Source organism: Lingula anatina, chromosome 1 (assembly GCF_051362555.1).
Source record: "Lingula anatina isolate TDL-2025a chromosome 1, LinAna3.0, whole genome shotgun sequence".
In the NCBI taxonomy this organism is placed as follows: Eukaryota; Metazoa; Brachiopoda; class Lingulata; order Lingulida; family Lingulidae; genus Lingula; species Lingula anatina.
In genome coordinates, this window is record NC_141767.1 from 19,329,605 (window position 1) to 19,353,597 (window position 23,993).

The window sequence follows — 23,993 nt, forward strand, 5'->3', positions numbered from 1 at the left end:
TTTATCTGCTAACCGTTGAGTTAGTGCATAATCTTGTTGTAACATTGGACTTGCGTCTTTTCACGAGATATCACGAGACACGCCTGAAGTACACAGATTTCTATTGGTCGAAAATAAGGGAAGCCCAAACGATTGACTTATCAAAAGACGTCTAACATTAGGTTACAAGGGCGTAAAATTTAAAACACCGGGAAGTTGATTTTGTGTCAAAACATCCAGCAAAATTTGGTCATAAGGTAAAAGTCAAAGGGTTAAAGTAAGGCTGATGTGTTGTCTTAATTGTTAATAAGCATTCTACTAACTTTTTTTGAGTCTCAATGTTTGAGTGTTCAAACTTTATTCTCTTGGATTTGAAATTTGTGCACTGCCAAGATAGTTTCTTCTTATGTATCATGTGAGTTAGCATGCGACCTGTGGGTTTTGCCTTTGCTTCACTTTTCGGTCTTACAGTATACATTACGATAGTCTTTTCACAATCAAATGAATCAATCAAATGTTTATTTAGTCTGTTGTTGAAGTAAAAGGTTATTGTGCATTTGTTGGTGTAGATTTATTGTTTTAAGAAAAAACAAGCTTCAAAAAATCAATTTCCTCTTTGTAGAATGCCAGGACGCAGGACAAGAAAGAAATCAGTTGATCACAGAAAACCACCATTGCTCTTTGAGGAAAGTCCAGTTAGCATACTGCGTAATGTTCCCTCCCCAGTGTATGCAAGTGATCATCCACCTACTGCTAAGACCATACCAGCAGATGAAGTAAACCCTGTATGGGTATGAATTGTTTTAGTTTTCCTTTTACCAATCACATCAGTAATTGATATACATTGATAAATGGAAATCAATAATCATAGCAAAATTTTTTATGTCTTAATATTTTATGCCAGCAATCGACCAGTTGAATTGAGCCGAGATTTAATAATTGTGCCCCTGCAGGGACACGCATGGGGAGGCGTGGGGGAGGCAAAGAGACCATTACAGGATTAAGCAGTCTTCCTTTCATATATTTAGGTCGTGGCCTAGCTAGCGCTTGGCTATTCTCATTCTGAATGGCCTCTTTATTATCAAACAAATAACTTTTATAATAGTGCTTCTGATACAATTTTTTGGTAAAATAATGATTGTAAATATTTCACTCTTCAAGGTCTCTCCACAATTCCCTGCCAGATTAGCAGCACAAGGTAATGGTGAAAGAAGATCTAGACACAGATCTGGACAAAGAAGAAGCACAAGGCTAAGAAGTAGACAAAATTCGGGTAGCTCTTTAAATATATCTCATAGGAGTCTCCCAAAAGGAATGATACCACTACAATTTGTTGGGGATAAACCACTGCAAGTTCCTTCTCCTGTGGAGGATGTATCTATAAGTGATGTGGAAGATGCCTGCAATGAAAGTGATAAAATGCAATTAAAAATTGCCAAAAGCTCAGTGAAACATTTATGCAATACCTCAAAAAGTGAAGATCAAAGTGAGCTTGTATCACCAGTATTTAGGAGATCAAATAATTATAACCCCCCAAGACTTCGCTTGATTAAAAGGTTATCCCATTCATGTGACACCAGACTGTCAAATACTTTAAATCACAGTCCAGTATTAAGACGATCTACAAGATTAAAAGAAAAGTTGATGAGGGAAATTATGACAAGTTCTCCTCTTTCATCACAAAGTACATCTAAGGTGTTGGCATATGACACTCCTGAGGAGGAATATGGTTTAACATTTAGACAAAGACGACGGTTATTTATTAAAAGAATGAAAAGAATCAGAACAGAAATTATCAGCGACTCCAGTGGGACTGAAGCAGTATGAAATTGTTTGTCTGGAGGTCAAACAAGTGCACAACAAATCATGTGAAGATTGTTGCAATTCATTTAAGACGAGTATTTTCACGTGTTTGTGAACCCATCAATGTTGAAACTGCACTAATCAGCATTTAAATATATGACATGAAGAGCCTTCAATAAATTGTTTAATTCTTTATTGCACAATATTTTTACAACAAAGTACAGTAAAAATGTTATGCTGCTATTTACAAAAACATTGTACAATGTACAGCACAATTTCAAAAAGGCTACAATTCTCAATTAGCTACAATACAATGAGACAAATTTCTATTTGTTGGAACATTTTTCAAAATCATAAATAATTATCCTTTTTTTTTTTAAGAAACACCAGATTAATTCACATGCCCAAAAGATGTTTTTAAAATTAATTTTTAAAAATTGTCATAAAAGTCATATTTTAAAATCTTTATCCTTTTCTTTGGATTTCTGAATGACATAAAGAACGTTAAAGAATTCTTAAAAACTTCAGATTTTGAACAGAGCACCTTGTAACTTATGCATCTGTGTGGCATGCTGCCAAATGATATGTAAAGTGAGATGTTGCCATAATCAAACAATGCTGATAAGCCAAGTAAAACTTGACTGGATAACACGGAATTGATGACATAATCCCACTGTTACACATCTGTAACAAGTGAAGCCAACTGGACCTGTCTTCCTGCTGGATTTGGACTGACAACAGGGCTTCTCCCTCCCCTTCTGTTAGCCTTAGCTATGTCCACTGTCAGTAGTCCTGCCTGTCTTCCTTCAGTGGACAACTTGACGGAGTCAGATGGCGAGTCTGCTTTGGCTGATGCCATGGCTGCTAGCTGTATTGCTGGGTTCATATCTGCATCATATATCACCTGAACTGCGTCCCCACTGACATTTATGAGACATTGGCCCTGGGAGAAAAAATATTAGGTTTATAATATATAATTGTTGAATGGATACAGTGCAACCTGACACTAGGGTACATTTTCTTTCAAGCTAAAGTTAACTTGCATTACAGCCCATCTGAACGTTTAAAACTTGAAAAATTCATAGGAAACTGCCTATCCAATTAGTCTACCTGGTTGCGGTTAGGGTTGTCCAACAGAACACATTCACTCATTCTGTATGCCACCATTGCATTCCCACCTAAGGCAACCACGTGAGCTCTTACTATAGCCATCACCTCAGCTATAAAGCTGTGCATGAAGCCACTCAGGCCACCATTCTGGAAATGATGGATGACAAAATTTGTTAGTGATTAATCTTCATGTAAATATTTTAATATTATAAAAATAAAATTAAATTACATTGCTTTTAAAACCACTTTTATTAGTAAGAAATGAGCTAAAATGTACTACATGTAACTAAACTGACTTTTACACCATATGTGCTGGTATACAGGTATTCGTCTGAAGCAATGCTTCATCTTTTCCTCTACTATGTCACTTCTTGGTCAAAAAAAATTCAAGATGGAAAGAAATGTTTTCTCTAAAGATGAAATAAATAAAAAAAAAGCATCTGACTTACTTCTCGTAGTGAAGTGCTTTCTCTGATATAGAAAAAATTTAGATGTCCCAGATATGTATCTATTCTTCCACCTGGTATATAGCTAAGAGGTGTCAGCTCCACTCCATACTTTAGAATTGGTTTCTGTAAAAAGTAAACCAAATTATTTAATCTTTTTAAAAAGTGAGAAAAATACAAAGTATTTATTCCAAAGTTCCAATTATTTGGAAGTAATACCATAGATGAAAAGTAGAATAATACCTGCTGGATCCAACTTCTTCTGTCTCCATGACCAGATAATTTCCTTGCTGCAAAATATTTTGTTGAGATAAATCAACCTCCATGTATTATTTGTTTATACACTTGTAAAAAAATTATCTTTGTTGACTAATTAATTATTATTACAGTTTACTTCAGGGATGTGAGCAGCAGTTCAGGAAAATGGTAGAACTTTAGCCCTCCCAACTTTACTCTGGCTTTGTATGTATTTTTTTTTTTACTTTTTGACCTTTGAAAACTGCATAAAATATCCATGCCTGTTACTAAACATACTTCTCTGCTGAACATTCTCAACACCATCTTCCTCCATGTGAAACATCATGTCGTCTGCTTCTGACTTGGAAATTGGCTTGTCTTGACTTAACGATGAATCTAGGGAGACACTATCTGCTTGTTCAATAAAAACTGCACAAATAGCTGTGATAGCAACCTGCCAAACATAGAAAACATTGAATTAACATAAATATCAGTTTCCCTTACCAAGCTAACATGCAGTATATAAAATAAATTGTTACATGATCAGGATTTAGGTAATTTCTGACTGGTTGGCTAACAGTCAATTATTAGAATAAACTGACTGGCCAGTTAATTCAGTCTGCCATCCTGCGACATCAGTTCCAGACACTATTTAAACAATGGATTTGCCAACAACTTATAACATTATCACCTAAGAATACTGAATTATTTTACCTACCTGAACATAAGATTCATCTGGTAAGTCCAAGTCAAAGGACAAGTCACATACCACACAAGGGGACAATTTGCGAAGTTTGAAAAATATGCCCTTTAAGAGTGAAAAAAGATGGTTAGAATGACAATCCATAAAAATATATTTTTTTCTTTAAAATATAGTCAGGGGTCTCATGGCGGTAAAACAAGTATACATAACCAAAAATATGTTTCCATTTTAATTAAATAATTTTGTATGGCTTAAGTTATATTCATAGTTTTCTCATAAATGTTTAAATATGAGCATACTCTGATCAATCCTTCAAGAATGTTGGAGAATTCTTGGTTTGTTTTAGCCTTGACCTCTCCCCTCCATACTCTTGTGAACATCTACAAACAATGAACCAGTGTTGTTAAAAATATGCTACTAACACACATACACTAATCAACCTCAAAGCACTGCAAATATGCTTCCAAACACACATCAACAATTATGTTTTTTAGTAGGCACTTACATATTAAAACTATATATGCAATGATCAGTATTAATTACATAAATAATTTTTTTCTGCATATCTAGCAGGCCTTTGTTTCTAGAGTTTGTTCTCGAGAAAAATACTTAAGGAAAGAAATCCTCATTCTGCTACACACAATCACCTGCAGTGTTGTGACAAGGTTACACAGTCCAGGCATGAACTCAGTGTTGCATGCATAAAATCCATCAGGGACCTCACTGTCAAATAACACAGAGACCACAGCCTTATCCTCGGCATCATCCAACTCTATGATATAAGTGTCCTTATTGCCAGCTGACATGTCCAATTCAGACAGCTCTTCTTCACTATCACTGGGAGGACCCTTGGAGCCAGATTCTGAGTAAGAGTCCTGGAAAATGAGAGAAAGTGGATTCAATTGAAACCTTGCAAATATGCATAAATGAACAGAGATTTTTCTGGAACAATGTAGGAACTTAACATTTCTACAAAATAATTAAATATAGCAGCCAATTACACCATGCAGTGTGGTAGTAATTATATACATTACATATATGTACATAAGATAACAAAGCAACAAAATACATAATGAAAAGAAATTTTATATAAGAAAATGCCTATAAAGGCACCAATGTATTTATCCTATCTACAGTCAATACACTGCTCTAAGATGAAAAAAGTCAAAGGAGCAGGCCCGTAGCCGGGGGGGGGGGGTTCGGGGGTTTGAAAGAACCCCCTCTTTTGGTGGGAAATGGTTCACTCTGGGTTTGATCTAGGTTCATGAAGTTTATATGGAAAAAGGTCCACTTTTTTCAGAAAAAGAACCCCCCTTTTGAAATTGCTGGCTACGGGCCTGAAGGTGTCAAGCAATAAATAAAGCAGTGGACTATAAACATCAATTAAAATGTCTATTATATTTTTACAATTTTATTTAAAATTTAATTTTAACTTAAAAGTTAATTAATGTAATGAAAAAAAGAGCACTTACTGTTGTTGTTGAACTCAACTCATAGCGGTCCTTATTTTTATTGACAGTATCAACAATTTTCTTTTGTATATCAAGTAGATCTTTGTCCCTGGAATTGTCTTCCTAAATTAAAGTAAAAGAATTTGTCTCTAATCACCATCACAATGTTCACTGTAATAATCAGTAATATGTGAAAGCAGGCACTTTGGATAATTTGGTAGTCATGTCAGCTTGTGAATTGTGAAAGTTGTAGCGCAAGGAAAATGGTGAATGTCAGTAAATTTATTATCAAAAAGAAAAAATTAACACCTGAAACTAAAAACAAACCTAGGGATATTACCATTTTACTCTGAATACCCTGCCATTAACATGCATTTGCTAAATGTATCTAAGTTATTTCTGTGCACAATTATTCATTACATTATGAGAAATTATATTCCTCCCTCTGACTTGCACACATTTCCTGTTCAGTTCTTTCAGAAGCTCTTAAACAAAATCTAAAACCTATGATACCAAAATAGAATATTAACAGCCCAAGCACCAATAAATTGAAAACCCAATACAATCTGTGTTATACAGTGCTACGTCAAAGTGAAAATTTGTATGTAATCTTTTGGAGGTAAACTGTTCACAGTGGAGTGAGATTAGCAGATTAGAAGATATCTTGCATGCATACCTTGCCACTTACTCTTGGTACAGGGGGTGAGGGTAGGGCTGCAATATAAGCAGCTGTAGCAGTCTGAAAACAAAAACAGAAAATTTCTAAGCAAGACATCATTACATAAAAATTATTTCCTAACAGCAAAAATACCATATCCCAACTGGCATCTCCACTGGCTGTGAATCACAAAAAATATTTTTCAAACAAAATGCCTTCTAGCTAAATTGCTTTTTATCTATGTTTGGAAACAATTCTGAGTATTTCAATTTAACTATTTGATACCATTTTTTTTCAAAAACATAAAGGGAATATAAGTAGGTAATTTAAGTAAGCAAATCTTACTGCAACAGCTATCAGCATAGTCTCTCCAACTTCCACCTGAATCTTCAAACCAAACAGTGCATTCATGCCCTTTACCTGGGGAAGAAAGTAATTGCACATATATTACAATAATTTTTCAATAAATATGGACAAAATGAATAATTGTTTCCTTCCCCCACCAAAAAAAAAAAAACAATATCTTTGTGTGTGTGTGTGTGTGTGTGTGCGCGCGCGCGTGCATATGTGCCTTTTTCATGCATTTACAAATACACATAAATATCTGTGGTGTGATCTGAAACAGCTTGAAAAAGTGTCAAGATCCAACCTGAAAAATTACTTGAACCTTTTCAAGCTTCCTTGTTCTTCCATGTATTGCATAAATTTTATTGCTCAATAAAGGGAACCGGGGAAGATCAGCATTGGTCAGAATTGTGCCGAAAGTGACGTGCAGTGGTGTTAGAAACGAAGCTGAGTGGTCATTTTAACATAGAGGTGAACGGCAGTGAAGACGGGTTGTTGGAGGAAAAAGAAGTTTTCTAAACAACATGGTAAGATAACTCTCTTTTTTTCGCATTTTGGGCAGAGAAAACTTGTAGAAATAATAAATGCATGATATGAAAACATGACACGGAACTTGAAGGTGCAAAATCGTGCTTAATTTGCGGTCAACTTGTTTAGAAATAAATGCTGCGTCGACCGCCAGCGCGACAAAAAGCGTAAAGGGGAAGTAATTCCCGGGAGTCTATAAATCGTTGTCATGTGGAAATTTGGCATTAATATAATCCGATATGTCCATATCTAAGTATTTTTGGGTGTTTTATGGTATGGGCTGCAATTACAACGATGTTTTAGAGGTCTTGAAGGACCTTGTGAAAACCAGGAAGTAGTTCGTAACTAACAAGTGGAATGTACCGATCTCCGACTGCTGTGCACAGCTGTATCTTTTTTTCAATATATTGACGAATTTTTAGATCTTTATATGTCCATCTGGCATGAAATTCCACACACATGATCACACTGATATACCTTTTACACTGGGGAAGGCGCTAATCAGTGACAAATGCCAAGACAAAGGTGACATTCTGACAGCCTCTTATCTGAGTTAAAAATCACTGACAAAAGAGACTGGCAATCAATTTCCTCAGGCTGGCAATCATTAGCCTATAGAAATTGGTCATGTTACATGTTATCTATCTGTGAGAATCGTTTTACCAACTGAGTATTGCATAATAATGTCAATTATTAGTACTTTGAGCTAGTCTTAATTACTACCTGTCAGCTCACCTGAATTCTCTTTTTGTCTTTTTGGGAAGATCTTGTCAGTGAAATGTTTTATTTGTCCTGTGACAAAAATTCGTCAATATATTGAAAAAAAGATACAGCTGTGCACAGCAGTCAGAGATCGGTACATTTCACTTGTTAGTTACGAACTACTTCCTTGTTTTCACAAGGTCCTTCAAGACCTCTAAAACTTTGTTCTAATTGCAGCTCATACACCCCAAAAATACTTAGATATGGACATATCGGATTATATTAATGCCAAATTTCCTCATGGCAACGATTTACAGCCTCCCGGGAATTATTTTCCATTTACACTCTTTGTTGCAATGGCGGTCGATGCAGCATTCATTTTAAAACAAGTTGACCGCCAATTAAGCACGATTTTGCACCTTCAAGTTTCGTGTCACGTTTTCATATCATGCATTTATTATTTCTACAAGTTTTCTCTGCCCAAAATGCGTAAAGAAAAAGTGTTATCTTACCATGTTGTTTAGAAAACTTCTTTTTCCTCCGACAACCCGTCTTCACTGCCGTTCACCTCTATGTTAAAATGACCACTCAGCTTCGTTTCTAACACCACTGCACGTCACTTCCGGCACAATTCTGACCAATGCTGATCTTCTCCGGTTCCCTTTATTATTCTATATTATTTAACTGGCAGGCATTTATCAGTCTCTGTATAAGTACAGTACTGTGGTGAACAACACATCTGGTACTTTATAATCACTTACTTTCAATTTGTTCATAAGCTGACTGTGAAGTTCATATTCCATGAATGGTAAATTCTAAAAGGAAAACAACATTTAAAAAGGATTAACATTATAAGGACCTGTTTATGGAGATAAAAAACCTCTCTTTCTAAGAGCATGGATGTCAAATCTTGGTCCTTAGCATCTGGTACTTCTTTCTTAATAATATCTTTAATTTATATTTCCTTTTTGATCACTAAATAATAAATGTCCCTTACGTCACTGACTTCTTTAGCGTTGGATTCTCCTGCTTTTGCTTCTTTTTTTGGTCGACAGATCCTAAAATAGGAATGGTATGAAAGATAAAAAGGAAACAGTTGTATAAAACTAGTTATTAAGAATAAATATACATGTGCATAGTGTTCAAAGTTTGATCAAACGAGAATATTATGGGAATTGAGATACAGCTGTATGTTAACTGTGATGATATCAAAATTAACTAGTCCATACCTTGCCTGTACCAGACAACCTTTTCCTACTGTCACTAGTTCTACTGGGGGCTCCACTGTGGTGAACAGCACATCAGGTACCTTGCCACGCCTAACGGGAAGATGTACACAATGTGAGAAGTATAATTAACATCCAGATTTTTTCACTTCCAAGAATACTGCTGATATAACTGAACCATATATAATCTTCTATTGTCATAGGAGAAAAATAATGAAGATGTGGCATATGTTATTATTGAATGGGCATCTGTGTGGGAGAGTAATATCAACTATTGAATAAGCATTCAATTCAATCAATTACGTAGCTAATCTGTGAAGGCTTCCTGAGTCAAAAGCTCCATTAAAACAGCTTTTAATCACATTTTACCCCTTTTCTTTTCATGCCCAAAGTTAATTTAACCTTCTTCAATCATTCAAAACAAAGTATAAGATACAACAATGCTATTCTATTTTGATGCCAAAATATTTTACTTCCTTTTAAGTAAGGGGTTACACACTAGTAGTAGTCAAAATAAAAGTAGTTGTCCATATTTCTACCATTTGGCAACTTGACATCCCACCTGAAAATGGTGACTAAATAATACTATTTCTATTCATTAAACTCACCTAAAATTGGCATCATGAAACACCACTATGAGATCATAAATACAAAATAATTCTATTGGGGAGGGGGGATAACTCACTTGCATATAGTGCAGCGGCTCAGGCTGACGGGGAAAGGAGCTGATGTCTCATTGTATGGCACATGGCACAGGCTACAGTCATATGCATCATCACTGGAAATAGAAAGTCAATTACAAAATTTCCATGCGATTATAAGACATCTAGTTAAGAAATATATGCAATTTTTATTTGTTGGACCTGCAAAAATTATAACTAGATAACCTGTGCTGAGGACACAATGTTGTTTGTGTTATACTCTTTACTCTTTGAAAGTCCAGTAAAAGAATAAAAAATGCACTGATATACAGAAAATTCAAAACTTGTGTTGTGCAATGAGATGTAAGATAAAAGTGCATTGATAAAATATGTTAAAGAAAAGAAATGCCAATTATTCAATTATTCAAAATATGTTCAGGGTGTATCATAACAAAATTATGATTTTTTTTTCGAAAAACTTTCTGACAAGCTTTAGATTCCTCGGCAAAAAGTGCTTGATCTTTTTTTCACCTAAAAAATAATTGTTGTTATTGTAGTGCTGTTTCAATATAGATTTTTAGGAAAAAATAAAACCACTGAAAAAAGTGCATGGCTGAATGAGAAACGCCTAGTTCTGACCTTTCTGATCCATGAGGGTCTCTTTGCTGGTTGGCCAGGTTGACATCAATATGGAGTTTCTTATCTTTTTCCTTTTCCTTCTCTCTGTCAAAAAGAGTCCTGTCTAGTGACATGGTAAGTAACTGCTGCTGCTGTTGCTGGGTTCGTAGTTGTTCTTTTTCCATACTCATGTTGACTATTGCTGCAGTGCCAGTGGCTGATAGGACTATGATTTCATCACTATAATAATATAAATAAGAAAGTGAACAAATTGTTATAATATCCTGTCAGCTATATATTAAACTTCAGCAGTCTCAGATACAAAACAATGTCTAGATCAAATACATAGTGTCTTACCATATACTTGTGTGTTCAACATATCCCACCACAGCATGGCATCCCATGGCTCTGGCATGTGACCTCATCTCAGTTCTGATCTCTATCCACCAGGCATCTCTTGTCTCTGGCTCCTCTGGAGGATAAAAATGTTGAAACTACCTGTTTGCATATAGTACTGTTTCCCGTCAATTTATGTAAGCAGAGGGATTGATGAACTCATGTGGAAAATATCAGACACAAATTTGAAATTAAATAAACACAATGAATAATGATGGGAGTTCATTATTTATCATTTAACTGTGTCAAATTGTACTAAATTAAAACAGCTAAATTCAAACTAGTAAATAAGTAAATTACTCAGTGTCCATACATATATATGAATGCTTAAAACATGACTTAATTCACTTTCAAATATGATGAGTCTCTAATCTAACAATAAGAGTACCTGGATTGTGTATTCTGTCCAAAAGTTTTACAGATCTGGCTGATACAACACCACCCAGGTGAACTATAAAACCTGCAGGGAATGAAGTTATGGTGAAGAAGGGGTATTCCTGAAAAAAATCAGATGGAAATATACCTTCACTTAGCCAAATTTCATTTTATTCTATTCATTTAGTATTATTATCATTATTATTATTATTTTTTAAATTTCTTTTCCATGCACAATATATGCAACATACAATAGATAAGCAATCATAGGAAATAAAACTAATTTATTTAATTTCATCTTATGGCAGGTACTTAACAAACTACTTTTTTGCCTTCCTAAAGATAAAAAAAACTACACCTTCTCAGTTCTCAGAAATAAAGAAACAGTCATCCTTCTATAACACAATAAGTCAAAAGAATTTTATGGAGAAAAATTTCTTAAATATAGGAAATAAATCACATATACCAAAATTTCTATGCTCTGTGGTGGCAGTAACGGTCTGAGAGATGGTATCCTGGCACTAAGACTATCTGCTCCACTGCCACTGCTACCTGTCAAACTTCCTAAATAAAGTACTAGAGAATTAGTACCCCAGACAACATCAATCGTCATTCATCATAAAATACTTGCATATTTAGACATACACACACATTCAAGAATTTTAATGTCATTGAACTTAAACGCAGAGATAGGTGCACATACTTTATATATATAAATTGTTTACCAGGGGTATCAATTCAGAAATTCATTTAATAAGTGTATTTATAAATGACTAAATGACTTAAAAACAATATATCTGATAACGTGGACAAAATAAATGAAGTGCTAAATGTTATATATAAAGCAAAGTATTTGACTTGAAGACTAAGACAAAATATCATCTTGGAATGTATATTTTTTAAAACTAAAGCAATATGTGGAAAAAATAATGTGCTGTGTTGTAAAAACATTTAAAAATGTAAGCTTAATAAGCATTAGGTTTGTTATTATTTCTTGTCTTCTGAATCAGTCTTTAGCAACACATATAGCTGAACTGAATGACAAAATTTATACTGATAAAAATTTGTGATCACATTGTGAGATTACTTAATAAAAATCTTACAGAAGGGGCTATTTTTCACAATGAAATAGACACATATGATAGCAATATTATTTGAAGTAATGAAAATTCAACCCCCAAAATGCACTTCAATTCTCTAGATTGTATAAAATTATGATTACACTGACATAGTCTTTACCTTTAGATGTGTAAATACCTGAATAAAGAATGGAATATTTATTGTAATCCTAATATTTTACTGAATGACATGCACTAACAAGTTATTATAGAATAGAATGACACCTGGTGAAAACTACATAGATGCTTTCAAATACTGTAACAATGAATTACATATATGCATGTGGTTCCAAAATATTTAATATTCTATGTTAAAACAAACAATACCAAATTATAGTATTAATCACATTAGAACATCTCAATTCATCATCACTACAGAGAACATCATAACATGCAAATGGTGGTGTTTAAAAAATTAGTCCCAAATACCAAGAAGCATGTACCTTATTCAATCCATGCTATCTTATCCCACCCATACAGAAATTACTGGAAATTCATCTCTATTATAAGCATAGATATTAACTGGAAATAAATGCTGATAACAGAGTTGAGGCCTCAGTAATCTCAGGGTGACAAATGTCTATCAATCTAAAAAAACTAACACTTTTTCGTTAATAAAACAAACTGAATGTGTCTTTAGTATCTCATGGTTTACTGTATTTTAACTATAAGTTCAGAAATACCAGGTCCAATACATTTAGAAAGTGACAAAGACAACAAAAAGTTTTACCTACAACCAATTCAAATCAGTTTATGGGCCATTTTACAGTAATTTCCCCTTTAATATTTCTTTGTAGCTCTAAGACATATTTTAACATATCTTTTTGTCCAATGGCAAAGATACAGAAAAAGTCTACTGCATTCTATTTTAAGTTTTATGAATTAAATAGGTAGGCATGTCAGGGCCAACAAAGTAGAAGGGGAAAACACTGTGAAGTAACCCATACAGATGCCTTAATACAAACAAGTACACTGAAGCAGCATGGCACAATACCTTTAGGAGACCCGAGCTCAGAGTCTGACAATCTTCGACTTAACACAGGCATGCCTTGTCCCGGGGGTCTTGCAGTGGGGGAGGTGGACAGTTTAAAGGGGTTTGCTGAGCCAGCCATAAGGGGCGGTGCAGTGGCACACACATTGGCAACATTTGCAGTGGTTGTCACAACAGCACTCTCTTCAGGCACAACAAAGCTGAAAGCAAAGAAGGGGCTGGCTAAGCGGGTGGGTGTGGTTGGGTCACTGTAATTTATCTTGCTCGCTGGCTTTATTGAGGTACTGGGGGTACTATTAGACCTGCGAAAGAATGGAAAAGATCGATTGGTGTGCAGGGATTGCGATTGTGGCGGCGAAAAAGAGGATGCTAGGACTGGCTCCAAACTGAAATTGAAAATTGCAAGGTGTCAAAGAAAGGGCCAAATAAGCTAATCCCATCTAACATAAAGTATATGTGCATACCTAACAGATACTAAAAACTGCTATAAATGCAGAATATCAAAGAGAAACCAAAGGGTTTATGCACAAACAAAATGAGAAAAATGATTCAGTGACATTTGTTTCATTTAAGTACTGTAAATAATCAAGCTAAAATTTTGAGAAACTGCCATTGTAACTTGCAATTAATGACCATTATAATGTCAACGGATTTGATTAAGCAAAGCATCTTTGTTCCACAAAAGAATATTCTTGCAGAAATGCTAAATCAATCTTTGTAATTATTATGTCTCTGGTGACAAGTAGAAAAAGTGTAAAAAAAAGTACTTCTTTTTCACGGCTGTATTCCTATTCATTTCTGAGAAGTGTCTGTATAGACAAAAATGCTTTTCAATTTCAAAATCTTGAACAACATGCATACAGTGTAATTATTTAAAGAGATTGTAAGCTTTCAACTCTAGCTTACATCTGAAGATACTGTCACAGAATCATATTGTCATAAAGCAAGGGAAATGCTGATAACACAATAATAATAATAATAATAATAATAATAATAATAATAATAATACACAAAAAAGATGACCAACAATAAATAAAACTACAAAAAAAAAAAAAAAAATAAAAATAAAATAAATAAATAAAATAAATAAATACATAAATAAATCATTCCAACAACGAACCATATCTGTAGGCAAGAAACAAATAAGGCAAACACATAACAGGATGATCAGCATGCACTAGTATACTTTTAAACAAGGCCATGCCAGCAAGTGACCAGTTGACCCACCACTGCCCTCCTCGGTCACCCCTGTTTCCTCTTTCACCTCACAACTATCTGACCCTTTATCTGTTGCACTAGCTGCACCTCCAACAGGGTCAGAGGTCACCTCATCAGGCACTCTCTGCTGCTGCGTCTGTTGCTGTTGTTTCTGAGATCCATTGCTAAACAGCAAATGAGCTCATCTTTGTCTCATTTGTAACACATTTGTAGAGTGTTATGTTACCAACTTCAGCTTTTAACTTTAGGTACCAGATCATTTTATTATCAATGATGGGTAAAGTGGAACTGGCCTATCACTTATTTCTACAGTAAAACTACAAAACTTCCATGTCTTACTACATGTATCTTTCATTATTTACCACATCTGATCAAAAGAAAAAAAGAAAAACATTAACATACTGTCATAAAGTTGTGTGTAAATATAAACCATACATAAAAAGGTTACACAAAGAAAAAAAGTATGCCATAATGAACCATATGCACCTCCCAACCATTCTCACTACTTCTCCCTCATTTTCACCCAAAGATAAACTGCAGAACTCGGTGATCTTAACTACTCCATACTACAGACACTTACTTGCTGACTGGTGAACAACTGGGTGGAGAGGACAACAACACCTGCTTCACTATGGAGACAGCTGACCCAATGCCTCTCACCACAATACCCGACTCTCCTTCCAAGTCAAAACATTGTCTATAGCTGGAAAAATGAGGTTTGGTTAGAATAAAAAAAAATTGTGGAAAAAGTGAATTGTTTCTTAATGGACTAAGTATGACTGATCACTTGACAGACTCATCAGTTCATGAAAGTGATAAAAATGTCATTCCTCACAGGGAAGAAAACAATGATATTATTTTTATGATAACATAAGAAACAATAGAAAAACATATTTCAGTTGAATAATTTGTTTGCTGTTTCACATGTACTGACATTACCCTGAAGCTTCTAAAAAATTTACTGTTTGATTAAATCACATGGAAGATGTTGATACTTTTCATGCACCATATCCTTTAACAAATTGATGTAGTACAGCTCACCCGATGATGGCATTCCCACCCATTTCTAAAACTTTTAAACCTATCCTGCGCTGGAGCTCTCCTAAAAATTAAAGTACAATTAATGCAATTAGAAAAGAAAAATCATGCTTATAATTCAAACAATGACAAGAAACAAAACTAACAAATAAATAACAAGAGCCTTTAACATCAATGTATCAAGTTTATGACCATGAGAACACAGCTAAAGCAGACATTTGTGATTACCATAACAAAGAAAAACTAAAAAATAGGACATTCACCTGACAGAGTTGAGAACAGCCTCTGTCTGGTCTCATTTGATGCTCTTGGAGTTCTTATCTTATCTATCCACTGATACTCGGGGTCATCATTGACCACTAACTCTTCCACAAACCCATAGATAGCCTGAGCCCTGTAGCCATAAGGAACACAGGTACCTGTAAGGTAACATGCTAAAACTCTTAGTCTACACATTTTAAACAAGGCAGCAAAGCTGTCAAATGTACAGACAAAAAAACAGAAAAAATAATAATAAAATATACGTATCATGGATTTTCAGAAAATGTGACTAGCATGGGTCTTCAAGCCCGTGCAACTTCAAAGTCACACCTTGAAAATGCCAATATGTGAAAAATTAAATTTTCACAAAAAAAAAAAAAAAAAACGTTTAACTGGCAGTAAGAATTACCAAACAGACTGCATTGCCTACTGAAGCTGTATTTTAGTCCCATGTTTCTTTCCTGTAAGTTTGAGAACAGTAAGTGACATGGTTTTTCTTAAATGGTCATCATGGGAGCAGTGCCCAAAATATTTTTTTTTCAAATTTTGATGCAATATTACATAATGTTAAACAGCATAATGATCATCAATTTTAATAATTAAATATTAGTATTATGGATATTCAGAAAATGTGACTAGCAAAGGTCTTCAGGCCCATGGAACTTCAAAGTCACGACTTGAAAATGCCAAAATGTAAACAAGACAGCAATGTTCTGAAATGTTTTTTTTTTCCAGTTTTAACAATTTCTAACATAAAACAAAATTAACAGTTTACTACCGTTTTTATATGATCAACTAAGAAAATTGATGAGATGGGAAAAATATTAATAGAGCAGTGTTAAATGTCCAATTTCTTCCATTCTGAGATTCTGAACATAGTGAATGATTGAATCTGACAAACTGCAATGATATGAGTTTATTTCCATTTTTGAAACTTTATTACACAATACACGATAACAAGTTTACCATCATTTTTACATAATCAACTAATGATGTTGTAAAGATGCAGGAAATGCCAAACAAACACTTTTACGTATCTTATTAATTAAAAATTGAAACTGTTAACATGCCTAAGAATTTAATCTGAGGAAATGTGAAAAAAATGGCATTTCTTGAAAATAATGGCCCTATTATGCAGATTTTTGAACTCAACCTGCGTTTTAGCAGGAATGACCACTCCTGTGAGTTTAATGACAATTGGCCTATCTGTTTTTCGTATATTGTTTACAGTGTTGCATATATGCTGAAAAGTGAAAAAACAGCATAACTTCTACAATAATGGCCCGATCATGCTGATTTTCGAACTTGACCTGCATTTTATGAATATTCATCAGCTCTGTAAATATACAACCAAAAAGTAAATTTGCCTTCCACTTATCATGTTTACAATGAAAGTGCACGGCGCCAGCGCCAGTGACGGCGACGACGACAGACGCAGGTGATGGCAATATGTACAGACACATCTGTACTTATTTACTGTACTGTTTGAGAACAGTAAGTGACATGGTTTTTCTTAAATGGTCATCATGGGAGCAGTGCCCTAAATAGATTTTTTTCAGATTTTGATGCAATATTACATAATGTTTAACAGCATAATGACCATCAATTTTTAATAATAAAATATTAGTATCATGGATATTCAGAAAATGTGACTAGCAAAGGTCTTCAGGCCCATGGAACTTCAAAGTCACAACTTGAAAATGCCAAAATGTAAACAAAGACAGCACTGTTCTGAAATGTTTTTTTTTTTTTTTTTTCATTTTTAACAATTTTTTTAACATAAAACAAAATTAACAGGTTACTGCCATTTTTATACGATCAACTAAGAAAATTGATGAGATGGGCAAAATATCAATACAACAGTGTTAAATGGCCAATTTCCTCCATTCTGAAATTCTGAACATAGTGAATGATTGAATCTGACAAACTGCAATGATATGAGTTTATTTCTATTTTTGACACTTTATTACACAATATAGGATAACAAGTTTACCATCATTTTTACTTAATCAACTAACAATGTTGTAAAGATGCAGGAAATGTCAACCAAACACTTTTACATGTCTTATTAGTTAAATAATAAGACTGTTAACATGCCTAAGAATTGAATCTGAGGAAATGTGAAAAAACAGCATAACTTCTAAAATAATGGCCCGATTATGCTGATTTTCGAACTCAACCTGTGTTTTAGTAAGATTGACCACTCCTGTGAGTTTAATGACAATTGGCCAATCTGTTTTTCTTATATTGTGTTTACAGTGTTGCATATATGCTGAAAAATGAAAAAAACAGCATAACTACTAAAATAGTGGCCCGATCATGCCGATTTTCGAACTTGACCTGCATTTTAGTAAGATTGATTACTCCTGTGAGTTTCATGACAACAGGCCTAACGGATTTCCTTAAAATGTGTTTACAGGGTTGCATATATGCTGAAAATTGAAAAAACAGCATAACTTCTACAATAATGGCCCGATCATGCTGATTTTCGAACTTGACCTGCGTTTTATGAATATTCATCAGCTCTGTAAATATACAACCAAAAAGTAAAACTGCCCTCCACTTATCCTGTTTACAAGGAAAGTGCACGGTGCCGGCGACGGCGACGGCGACGACAGACGCAGGTGATGGCAATATGTACAGACACATCTGTGTCTGTACATAAAAATGAATTCACATCTTATTTAATACATGTACATTTCTTGGGAAAAAAAGAAATTCAGCATGGCAATAGTTCTGATGCTCACACCTACCACCAGTTTAATGGCAAACAATCAGAAAAACATGACAAAACAATTAGACTATAAGAACAAGTGCTGGAAAGACACCTTTTCTATTTTTCAAAAAAATATTGTCGATTTTACCCAAGGAGCCTATGTTTGAAAAAATTTACTGGAAGTCATGATCTGAATAAACTTCCAGCATGATCTCACTGCCCTTCATTGGAATTTTTGCAGTTTTTCCTTTACATTTTTTAAACTTGATTGTTTAATAAAAAAAATAATGTTAATACCTTAAGTATTTTATGATCAATATCAAAATTAAAGGGGAACTGAATTTTAAAAGCATTAATCTTCAGACATCTTACTTCCAAAAAACTGAACTCCACAGGAGGACTGTCTGTATCTGTTGACATCTGTGAACAGCTCCAATTTCACTATCACATTTATTTCGCCTCGGATTCCTGAAAATTATAATTAATTTGTATGTACATTTACACTTATATGCACTTCTAAAATCTAAATATTAAATATTATACATATTGATTATGCTTGGGTTTACAGCATGCAATTATGTGCATAATAAAAAACTTCACTTTCTACCTCAATTATTGTACCCTCAATCTTGGAACTAAATGCCCAAAGTGGTATAAACTTCAAACACTACATACTGGACAAACTGCTGCTGCTTACCATGCATGGTGTCATAGATTGGAAACCATCCACATATTGAGGATGCACTATCTTTGGACAACAGGGGATTTAAGTTAATGTAAACCTTCCCTATGGCATCATGGGCACTGTATGTATCATAGTCCAGCACTCTGTAAGGCCAAGTATATGTTTTGTAATAAAAATAATATGTTTCATCTATTTAGCCACCACACCTGAAAATTTGCACACATCTTCCTTATTTTTATCAGTATGTTTAAAACAAATCAATATGACGCAACACCTGTTAAAGTTGATTAAAATTATATTACCGCAGTTGCAGTGGTTCATCTTGCAAATCTTCATCATCCACCTACAAGAGAAGTCTTAAAAATTATCAGAAAACATTTAACAGTTGGATTGCTATAATTAACATGAAAACAAGTTGTTTGATATAAAAATCCCAATCCTTGGTACGTTTTAGAAATTAGAGATAACACCTGGAATTGAAAAGACTGCATTTATTAGTCTAGATCAAAACATCATAATATTACCAATAACTACTTTTAGAACTTCTATAATCTGCACAAGCAGATACTCAAAGAAAATTCTACATCAAATCCTATTTTGTAATTAAAATTAAAATAATTATAATCACACACATGCATGCACACTTACAAGCACACACACACACACACACACACACACACACACACACACACACACAGGTTCCTACCTCAAATCTGAACCACTCAGAATTCCAAAGAGGGTTTAATGATTTTCTGAAAACGTCAGTCTTTTGGGTAACATTTCCAAACCTTACCTGAAATCCCATTGTACACATATTTACAAATGATTATGAAACTTCGACCACATTTTTTTCTTTTGCTCACAATCCTGTGCATGCATATAGAAAGTTTGATATACTGACACAAAGCAGAAACACTGGCTAGTAACTGTACAAAATTTTTAAGACTGTGTTTAATTTCAGCTGCATTTGCATTTAGTGTGGGACCAGTAATTAACATCACAGATTGAAAAAGTATATCCTATCTTTATATACCATAGCAATCCAGTGTGGTAAGGATATGCTAATACACTACTTACCTCAACAAAAGCATCAGTCAGGTCACTAGCTCTATCCATGATGGGGAGACCTCGGCCACCGAGGATACGGACCTTAACCTTAGCAGGCATCTTGCTAAATATATAAAAAATAGTTATAATATGAAATATATCATTTTGGTTTTAAAAATAGGATTTACAGTATGTACAGTATGTCTTCTTTGTACCAAAAAAATAAATGTAAGTTATATACAGTCAAATTCAAGGGTATAGGACTATAAAAATTGTTATATCAATATATCACACATATTACCATGAAAATAGGTTTAATGACAGGGTCAGATAGAAGTTATTGGATGACAACTGGATAAAAGAAGGCAAAAGGTTAAATTATTTAAACAGTTTTCATGTCACCCTTGATCCTTTTTATAGACCATTAAAATTGTGTTTTGCATACCTTGATGTCAATTATCTGTGTATCTTTGTTGTCATAAAGGTCTGGTCATAACCACTACATATCACTATCAGTGTCACTAAGCCACCAGTACATGATCTATACCTCATGGATCTGACACAGTATTAGTAACAGTTTAATGGTATCAGTGGCATGGTAGAGGGTAACCCCCTGAAATGATCGTCTGATGTTATGCTCATGCATCAAAAATAATAACGGATTACTGCAGTTGTACAACCTTATTGTATCATTCGTTTCATGTATAACATATCATCAATAAAATACCGATTAAGCCGGGATTCGCTGTCATATTAATTTGGCATTGTTGCAGGTGTTCCAGAACTCGTTAAGATCGAGTGATCATACTAACGTTATAAACAAAGACCAAAAGTTGTAACTTATTTAACTGCAGCTATTTATCTAAGTATCCAATTGTTTCCTGATTGATGCACAGAAGTTATACTTTAGCTATTTGGAAAAAGGGGTAACATATCACAGGTCAACAGAAACACGACCTACCTTTGTTTTCCATTTCCGCTTGTCTTGACTTTTGCTGACACCTGACGGACTTCATCGAAATTATAGTCTCATTATTCCATTCGTGAACTATTCGTTCGGTGTTTCTTCTCGATCGGAATTATGTCCGTTTTGTGCTTTCATGCATTCCATTCAACATAAAATTGGTTAAACTGAAATAAATTACTAATTTTCATTCGTTCGTATATAACCCATTACAGTGACGTCATATTTGCTCCGTAACACTAGTCCAGCAGCCATACTGGAGGGAAAGAGCGACGGGGATTAGTAGCGTAAATATAGGTAAACCCAATAAAATAAACTAAACTTCATATTGCGATCAAGTACACCAAAAGGAAAAGTGTATATACATGTGAAAACTACAGCTGATCAGCGTGATTGACCCATATAAACTCAGGACATTCCAAAGACGAGAAATCCTGACTTATCCCAACATCGTGGAATTGTCAGAAGCTAGTTCAGTTATCTTGTACTTCATTTTTCTTGCTCACTGGATAATAACAGTTAATAGTTTTAGAGAGTTTAATGTGTAATCATAAGTTCAACTTTTCATAGAAGCAACTTTTTACATAAAGGATAGATGAAAGGAGAAATTTGAGCTGACCATTGGGATCGACCCTTTAGGACTCAAAGAAGACAGTATGCAGGGTTTTCTTATATAAGAAGAAGTTATATAACAAGAAATATTGCTGTCAGATATGATTTAACTGAACATAATGAAGCTGTCAGAAATTATTTCAGCATTCTTGTACTTCATTTTGGTTCATTAGGAAGTACATGTAACATGACTGTTGTTTGAGAGTTCAATATTTTATTATGAATTCAACCATTCACATTAGCAACATTGTTAGCATTTTATTATTAGTCCAGACATTCACAGAAGCAAGGCATTTTTAAAACTTATTAATTTATGATATCCAATGTAGCATAACAACAAGTCAGTTCATGAATTGATCTTCATTTGATTAAAAATATAGGAAAATGCACATTTTAAATTGTATGAATAAAAGTAAACATAAAATGCAAAACATTGTTGACATTGTTGCACAATTCAATGACAGATTATCAGGGTCCCTTTCCTTTCGGTTGATAACACTGACATGAAAAATATTTCCATACTTTTAATGATGCAGTGCAACATGTACATGAGCATATTACGTCGAATCAAGTCACTATAATCTGAGAAACCTGTTTGGTATATTTTTATCTATGTCTAGAGAAATGCTTGATTGAAGACTCACAATTGATATGTGCTGTGTGCAATAATTGTGTGTAGGTATGTACATATAAGTCCTTAGATGGTGTTACTAAGCAGTTTGTAATTTCATTTAGGAGAATTCCACAACTGGTGGTCACAATTTAAAAAATGTGCAACCTACAAGAGCTAAATCTTTTCTTGATACAGGAAAGCCATCTGTTTCTGCATATCAGACCATCTGTGAGAAGTGCAACATACAAAGTATTATATTACTTGCAAACTTTTCCATTTAGCATTTAAAAATATGAGAAAGAAAAAGTGTTTTCATTCCTTCTTGTGCTTCTGCTCACAATTCTAAATAAATAGAATACCTATCCTTGTTGTATGCAAGCTATCAGGATAACAACTTTAAACGACAAATGAACAATTAAATAAACAAACAAATCCAATTAAATAACTCCTGTCATGCACTGAAGTTCACTCTCCTGATGTTCAGATCCTGTCTCCTCAGCTGGTCACAAAGATATAAGAATATTATTTCGCTGCTTCTACCTTGTGTGCCATTTAGCTGCCTTTTTGTACCTGTCACCTGTTGTTGTTGTTGTTGTTTTTATTTTATTTTATTTTATTTATTATAATTTTTTTTCTTTTTTTTTTTTTTTTTTTTTTTTGATAATCAAGATTTACTTGCACCCAATCATTCAGTGTGGCTTGGTGGGAAAATGCCAGATCAATTTCCTAAATGCAAATTAACAAAAAAAAAGGTAACAATAGTTATTTTTATTCATATTGTAACTTGAAATACAGTAGGAAAACACAGAATTTAACATTTTTCAAATTCATTTCATTAAGTTATATGTCAATTAAATGATACCTGAGCTAGAATATATACTTACAAAACAGATTTACTCTTAACACTACACCAAATCTAAAATCAAGCCACTAACTTCCAAATACACATGACACAGGTAATTGATTTAATTGGCCCAACTGAGCTGTGTTCAAATGTACATTGTACTGTAGCCTTGATACTAATTGACAATAATGCTAACCAGGTATTTAAGAGGTAGATGACAGCAGATAAAATCCGAAGAGCACCATAACTGATAACAAATTACACCCAAGGCAATGAAGTGAGTCTTCATAATGAAAGTCGAAACCTTGCCTGGGTTTTCCACACGTTTTTACAACACACTCTCCACCCAACCTTTTCGGGCACTATTAACATGCAGTGTACGTGCGCTCCAAACTTATACACCTCGGTCTTTGGTTTTCTACTGTTTTTTTTTCTTTTATGGTAAAGGCTGCACAGCTGGGTCTTCATTCTTTGCTGTAAAATAAATTAGTTGTATCCTTTACTTGTCCGATGATCGAGTCTTGATTCAAAGCCACTCCTCGGTCTCTCCTCCGTTTACGATTTTCGTCCCTACACCTGTGAACGCTTGTTAAGTTAGTTATCTTCTCTCTATCATATACCCTGCAGTAATTCATCATTTTACTCGGTTTAATATCAAAGAAAACACA

General features: G+C 34.1%; 2 protein-coding genes across 7 annotated transcripts; one reads left to right on the top strand and one right to left on the bottom strand.

Annotated features, from left to right (window-relative positions):
- Positions 1–88: 88 nt before the first annotated feature.
- LOC147764065 (uncharacterized) lies at positions 89–1,977 on the top strand. 2 transcript variants are annotated; one of them, XM_087001357.1, is made up of 3 exons: positions 89–256; positions 602–770; positions 1,141–1,977. In XM_087001357.1, the coding sequence occupies exons 2-3, from the start codon at positions 603–605 to the stop codon at positions 1,804–1,806; spliced, it is 834 nt and encodes a 277-aa protein (XP_086857483.1). In that variant the 5' UTR covers positions 89–256; position 602; the 3' UTR covers positions 1,807–1,977. The 2 variants fall into 2 exon arrangements, with proteins under 2 accessions (XP_086857483.1, XP_086857484.1); XM_087001358.1 differs by having other exon boundaries at positions 125–236.
- Positions 1,959–21,426, bottom strand: LOC106173649 (C2 domain-containing protein 5). 5 transcript variants are annotated; one of them, XM_087001350.1, is made up of 31 exons: positions 21,254–21,426; positions 20,738–20,905; positions 20,323–20,416; positions 19,952–20,038; positions 19,548–19,588; positions 19,258–19,388; positions 18,933–19,028; positions 15,847–16,002; positions 15,587–15,647; positions 15,126–15,248; positions 13,331–13,527; positions 12,458–12,475; positions 11,685–11,782; positions 11,232–11,340; positions 10,805–10,919; positions 10,469–10,687; positions 9,874–9,966; positions 9,192–9,281; positions 8,960–9,020; positions 8,724–8,777; positions 6,733–6,807; positions 6,418–6,468; positions 5,751–5,852; positions 4,926–5,153; positions 4,578–4,658; positions 4,294–4,383; positions 3,873–4,029; positions 3,582–3,628; positions 3,342–3,464; positions 2,893–3,039; positions 1,959–2,725 (listed from the first exon to the last, which is right to left on the bottom strand). In XM_087001350.1, the coding sequence occupies exons 3-31, from the start codon at positions 20,410–20,412 to the stop codon at positions 2,459–2,461; spliced, it is 3,207 nt and encodes a 1,068-aa protein (XP_086857476.1). In that variant the 5' UTR covers positions 20,413–20,416; positions 20,738–20,905; positions 21,254–21,426; the 3' UTR covers positions 1,959–2,458. The 5 variants fall into 5 exon arrangements, with proteins under 5 accessions (XP_086857476.1, XP_086857475.1, XP_086857478.1 ...); XM_087001349.1 differs by having other exon boundaries at positions 6,406–6,468; XM_087001352.1 differs by lacking the exon at positions 13,331–13,527 and adding an exon at positions 14,555–14,709 and having other exon boundaries at positions 6,406–6,468.
- Positions 21,427–23,993: the final 2,567 nt, after the last annotated feature.

Bases quoted from the DNA above. Each gene is read 5' to 3' on its own strand.
- LOC147764065 (XM_087001357.1), top strand. From the start codon at position 603: ATGCCAGGACGCAGGACAAGAAAGAAATCAGTTGATCACAGAAAACCA. The intron at 771-1,140 runs GTATGAATTGTT...TCACTCTTCAAG, and splicing joins ATGAAGTAAACCCTGTATGG to GTCTCTCCACAATTCCCTGC.
- LOC106173649 (XM_087001349.1), bottom strand. From the start codon at position 20,412: ATGCCTGCTAAGGTTAAGGTCCGTATCCTCGGTGGCCGAGGTCTCCCC. The intron at 19,029-19,257 runs GTAAGCAGCAGC...TATAATTTTCAG, and splicing joins AATCTATGACACCATGCATG to GAATCCGAGGCGAAATAAAT. The intron at 3,465-3,581 runs GTATTATTCTAC...TACTTTTTACAG, and splicing joins GAAGAAGTTGGATCCAGCAG to AAACCAATTCTAAAGTATGG.